The sequence below is a fragment of the Coregonus clupeaformis genome, unplaced genomic scaffold (assembly GCF_020615455.1).
Source record: "Coregonus clupeaformis isolate EN_2021a unplaced genomic scaffold, ASM2061545v1 scaf0290, whole genome shotgun sequence".
Lineage (NCBI taxonomy): Eukaryota > Metazoa > Chordata > Actinopteri > Salmoniformes > Salmonidae > Coregonus > Coregonus clupeaformis.
Window position 1 is genome coordinate 359,529 of NW_025533745.1, and position 6,331 is coordinate 365,859.

Here is a 6,331-nt window from a genome sequence, read left to right on the forward strand (position 1 = left end):
TGTGGCACCCAGAATAGTTTTTGCTCTATAAGCGGATATGTATTCCATATACAGTGATTCGCATTGTGGCAATTTATTTGACCTTGGAACATGTTTTAAAACCCACATTTAATGCAAATGTCCCTTAATTATTGAAAAATATTAATCATTGTTAATGTTTAGACAATTATTTTTCATATATCATTAATAAATAAAGGTTTTTGACACGTTTCTACTATTACGTAACGTGGGGGACTTTTATTTAGAAATGTTTCGACATTCCCGGAAGCACTTATTTTAGTGCTGCTGACGAGACGCTGGATCAAGCAACCTCTGTACAAAACGGTTTTATTTAGCTAACTAGGGGGTTGTTAGCTTGAATACATATGTCAACCTTTTTAGTTACGCTGCAAGCGCTTTAGTACAACGTATATTCTAGGCTTGGTCGCACTATCTAACGTTAACATCAAACTCATTAGCTAGCTTGTTTCGGTGGCTTTTTTGCTTTGCAAACTAGCTAGCTAGCTAGTTATGGATAACATTATTGATCCAGCATCAGAACAAGGTTGGTTTGTGCTTTGTCATACATTGCTTATCACATAGCAGTAGCTAAATGTAGAAAAATGATATGTCATGACTCATTACATTTTATTTTATTTTAAATTACATAACATGGATCATTCAAAGATGTCCTATAGTGTACCTACACATAGCTTGTAATATTACTAACTAGCTAAGTTACTGAATCAGTTGATTTTGCATGTATTATTTGTTTATCTGTTTAATTGTTAATTGCTCTCATCACTTCGGTGACAGGTCTCCCTCTGTTCTCCTTGCGTCTCCTGGTTCCACCTCTACGCCTGATGTCAGCTTTCATGTGGCAAGTGACTCAACAGCGTAATGTGATGCAGTATGGGAAGCTGGAGGAGTTTGTGACCTTGGTGACGGAGATGGTTCCAGAGCTGCTGAGCTCCAGGCAGAGGACCCAACTCATCCTGGGACTTAGAGCAAGGGTGAGCGAGGTGGAAATGTTGAGGGTTGGGATGGGATGGGAAGAGTCTTATGATGGAACGAACGATGGGCAGCTACTGGCTGCAATTACTGTACATCTGTCCCTAGTCCTGCTTTTCACATATCCACCACTTTTCCAGCTGGTTTTAGAGTTGTGTCGCAGTGAGGGCACAGCTGACTTCCTGACCGTCCAGGCCCACCTGGACATAATCCACACTTTGACAGAAAAATCCTTACACAAAGAGGTAGGTTAAATTGGTAACACTTTATGAATGAGACACTGGAATAACTTTATTTCTGAGAGATGCACTCCTGTACCTTTGTCAGAGGTTTTGTTTTCTTGTGCCTAATGACAGAGTCATGGTGATGAATTGGAGGCTTCAGATTCTAACTTTGTGGAGCTGGTTCAAACCCTGCTGGAAGACCCTTCTGAGAGGGAGCATTTCTTCCAGGTGAGGAACTTTCTCTCTAGACTTCTTTATGATCCTACTGCTTGACTATATTTCTGAAATAGGCTACCAGTTGAACATCATCTACTTAGATTAAAGATTATAAGTATACTTCGTCTGCATTCAGAATACCCTAAAGATCTTGTTAAAGTGGCACTCCAGTCTCCTTTTCACATAATTTATCACCTAATTTACTTAACAGAAGGCACATCTCAAAAGATGGTCTAGGTATGACATGACATGGCACAAGTGGGGGGGTGTGGGCAGGGCCTTTTTATTTGATGTTTTTTGCTCCTCCATTATTCCCACAAGCAAGGGAGGAGGCTGATGACATCACATCAGACCAATTCAACTCCTTGAATGGCCTACTCCATGAAGTTTGTAGTTGTCTAAAAAACACTATTATTTATTTATTTTACCCTTAAGTGTGTGCATATTACTGTACTTGAGATACTGTTTCTCATCAGGAAAAGTTCCAAAATAGCTGGAGTGCATCTTTAAAGGAGACATTTGGCACTAGACCCATTTCATGCTAAATAGTCTACTTCACAGGAGGTGTTCCCAGTCCACTATGGCCCTCGGTATGACACAGCGCTGCAGACACTGGTGTGGGAGTTCCTCTCCAGACTGGAGGAGCTGCTGCCTGTACCAGACCTTGCACAGGTACTGAGGAAAACGTCTGTTCTAAAAGATTGACGGAACATGGCGTCATGTGGCTCTACAGATGAATTGAATGGTGTTTTTTGTCATTTCAAAACTTGTCTAAAACCTCAAGTGGCTGGTACAACATATTTGAACTCTTTATTATCCTGTATTCCCCTGGCCCTGCTCCTCTTAGACAACAGCATGGCTCGGTGCTGCCCCCTCTGTCCTGGAGGAATGTAGACAGACTGTCATTGACCCTGAACAACTGAAGACAGTGATGCAGCACCATCAGCGTCATGGAAACCTGAACAATAGTAAGGCCTAGATTCAATCAGATCAACTGTTAACCGGCGATAGCAGACACCCGCATAGCGGATGTTTTGGCGGTGTCGGAGGTGGAACTGTGTTGGAGCCGTCATATTGGTGAGAAGCTGCTCTTGCAATCATTGTCATGAAGCCACACCAGTGCAGCCTATATAGATATAATTACACTCAAATTGAAAAATCATTAAACTAAATAATGAGGATTTCTATCACCTTAATCGATGTGTAGATTACATCTCACATTCCAGTGTTCAAACTTGTAAACAAGGTTGCATGGGATTTTTGTTAATGCGACTCCGTGAGGCCAATGGCAATGTCCGTTTTAGGTGTAATGCTAGGAGTCACTTGTGGATTTGACAGCTCTAACACAGTTCCACCTCCGACCGCCAAAGGAAGCACTATGCGGATGTTGGCTAAAGCGGATCAGATTGAATCGAGCCCTATGTCATCATCCAGATGATGGATATGAAGTACAGAGTCATATAGGATACCTCTTGTCATTTTAACTTGGCAATCTAGGTGAGTTTAACTGATGTTCTCTCCTACCCAGGTCATGTCTGTAAATACACTGCAGATACCATCCTGTCCACACTGTCCCTCCCTCCAATAGTCAGAGTTGTTATTAACTACGAGCCAGACAACTCTGACAATGTGAAGCCATGCTCAGATGAAGATGAATGCATAGATAATGGGGTAGAGGTCTGGGAATATGAAGACAACAATGAAATCCTGGATGATGACACTGATAGATGTTTGGAGGATCTAGGACTGTCAACATCAGAGCAACAGGAGGGTCTATCACCTGCAGAGACCTCAGCGTTGGTTACTCCAGGACCCTGTGATGGTAAGGAAAATAAAAAAGGTCAAACGCTCATCCATTGTTTATGACTAATAAAGTATATGAATTACAATGAATATACTGAAAAAAATATTAACGCAACAATTTCAACGATTTTACTGAGTTACAGTTCATATAATGAAAACAGTCAATTGAAATAAATTCATTAGACCCTAATCTATGGATTTCACATGACTGGTCAGGGACGCAGCAATGGGTGGGCCTGGGAGGGCATAGGCCCACCCACTTGGGAGCCAGGCCCATCCACTGGGGAGCCAGGCCCAGCCAATCAGAATGAGTTTTTCCCCACAAAGGGGCTTTATTACAGACAGAAATACTCTTCAGTTTCATCAGCTGTCTGGGTGGCTGGTCTCAGACGATCCCGCAGGTGAAGAAGCCGGATGTGGAGGTTCTGAGCTGGCGTGGTTACACGTGGTCTGCAGTTGTGAGGCCAGTTGGACATACTGCCAAATTCTCTAAAATGACATTGGAGGTGGCTTATGATAGAGAAATGAACATTCAATTCTCTGGCAATAGCTCTGGTGGACATTCCTGCAGTCAACATGCCAATTGCATGCTCCCTCAAAACTTGAGAAATCTTTGGCATTGTGTTGTGTGACAAAACTGGCCTTTTATTGTACCCAGCACAAGGTGCACCTGTATAATGATCATGCTGTTTAATCAGTTTCTTGATATGCCACACCTTTCAGGTGGATGGATTATCTTGGCAAAGGAGAAATGCTCACTAACAGGGATGTAAACAAATTTGTGCACATAATTTGAGAGAAATAAGCTTTTTGTGTGTATGGAACATTTCTGGGATCTTTTATTTCAGCTCATGAAACATGGGACCAACACTTTACATGTTGCGTTAATATTTTTGTTCAGTGTATATATATATATATATATATATGGTGGTTATGTAATCTGTTCTCCTGTATTTTCTCCTTACAGAATTGAACTTGGATCATTCTCTCAACGTAGTGGTGAATGCTGACGAACCATCCCAGGTTCTTACCTGCACCCTCTCTCCATTCTCTCACAGTGAAATGGCCAACCTCTGCAAGGACATCAAGATAAACCAAGTAGAAAAGGACAGCAAACAGGTTGACAAGAAAAAAGAGGTGGTCAGAAAGTTTGACAAAAAGAGGGTGATCAAACAGGTTGATAAGAAAAAAGAAGGATCCCCTGCACCCCAAAACAGGACTCATACATGTGAGTGTGGGAAGGTTTTCAAAAAACCATCACTGCTGACGCTACATATGGGAGTTCACACGATGCCATATCATTGTGACCAGTGTCCCAAACGATATGCTACTCCTGGGGCTCTGAAAAAACACCAGCTACTTCACACAGAAGAAAGACCATTTGCATGTGAACACTGTGACCGGAGGTACAGGAGTGCTTATGATCTTAAAGTGCACGTACGCAGTCACTCTGGGGAGCGCCGTCACATGTGTATTATCTGTGAGAAGAGGTTTGCCCATCCGAGTACACTAGTGAGACACATGCGAATGCATGCTGGGGAGAAGAATTATTTATGTAGCATATGTGGTAAGGCATTCCTTAGCTCAGGAGAAGTGCGGCTCCATACACGAACACACACAGGAGAAAACCCCCACACCTGTAAACATTGTGGAAAGGGTTTCAAAGCATCTTGCCATCTTACGGTTCATCTGCGCTCTCACACAGGCGAGCGTCCTTACACCTGTACCCAGTGCCCAAAATCTTTCACTACCTCAGACTCCCTGAGAACGCACATGTATACTCACACTGGGGAGAAACCTCACCAGTGCTCAGAGTGTGGGAAAACATTTACTCAAAGGTGTAATATGGTAAATCATATGAGAAGAGTTCACCGGTTAAGATTCTCCAAAAGCACTCCAACAGAAAGAAACACAGAAAGTCTCCTAAAAATGCTTTGAGTTCTTAATAAACTATGTAGGAGGTAATTCCAATCGAAATATAGATTGGAATTATTGAGAAAAGAAATCCATGTATATTCCTGTTTTAAATACATGGTTTTACAGGTCCTCTTTTGTATATCAGATTATCATATCAAAACATGTTTTTCAATCAACTTCAAATCAAGGGTTGTCACATCTACACATGATATTTGCAATGCAAATAATGATTTTAGAAGTGGATGATGATGAAGTTGACCCAATTTAAACGGTTTGATCAACCAGATTCCTTAACATTTGTAAGATATGCATATACAGTGGGGAAAAAAAGTATTTAGTCAGCCACCAATTGTGCAAGTTCTCCCACTTAAAAAGATGAGAGAGGCCTGTAATTTTCATCATAGGTACACGTCAACTATGGCAGACAAAATGAGGAAAAAAATTCCAGAAAATCACATTGTAGGATTTTTTATGAATTTATTTGCAAATTATGGTGGAAAATAAGTATTTGGTCAATAACAAAAGTTTCTCAATACTTTGTTATATACCCTTTGTTGGCAATGACACAGGTCAAACGTTTTCTGTAAGTCTTCACAAGGTTTTCACACACTGTTGCTGGTATTTTGGCCCATTCCTCCATGCAGATCTCCTCTAGAGCAGTGATGTTTTGGGGCTGTCGCTGAGCAACACAGACTTTCAACTCCCTCCAAAGATTTTCTATGGGGTTGAGATCTGGAGACTGGCTAGGCCACTCCAGGACCTTGAAATGCTTCGTTGCCCGGGCGGTGTGTTTGGGATCATTGTCATGCTGAAAGACCCAGCCACGTTTCATCTTCAATGCCCTTGCTGATGGAAGGAGGTTTTCACTCAAAATCTCACGATACATGGCCCCATTCATTCTTTCCTTTACACGGATCAGTCGTCCTGGTCCCTTTGCAGAATAACAGCCCCAAAGCATGATGTTTCCACCCCCATGCTTCAAAGTAGGTATGGTGTTCTTTGGATGCAACTCAGCATTCTTTGTCCTCCAAACACGACGAGTTGAGTTTTTACCAAAAAGTTATATTTTGGTTTCATCTGACCATATGACATTCTCCCAATCCTCTTCTGGATCATCCAAATGCACTCTAGCAAACTTCAGACGGGCCTGGACATATACTGGCTTAAGCAGGGGGACACGT

At 41.9% G+C, this 6,331-nt stretch overlaps 1 protein-coding gene across 2 annotated transcripts; it reads left to right on the top strand.

The window, feature by feature from the left end:
* Positions 1–295: 295 nt before the first annotated feature.
* On the top strand, positions 296–5,204 carry LOC121543479 (zinc finger protein 239-like). Of its 2 annotated transcripts, none has more exons than XM_041853354.2 (8): positions 296–544; positions 796–992; positions 1,131–1,235; positions 1,347–1,442; positions 1,980–2,102; positions 2,278–2,398; positions 2,959–3,252; positions 4,201–5,204. In XM_041853354.2, the coding sequence occupies exons 1-8, from the start codon at positions 511–513 to the stop codon at positions 5,169–5,171; spliced, it is 1,941 nt and encodes a 646-aa protein (XP_041709288.1). In that variant the 5' UTR covers positions 296–510; the 3' UTR covers positions 5,172–5,204. The 2 variants fall into 2 exon arrangements, with proteins under 2 accessions (XP_041709288.1, XP_041709289.1); XM_041853355.2 differs by having other exon boundaries at positions 1,992–2,102.
* Positions 5,205–6,331: the final 1,127 nt, after the last annotated feature.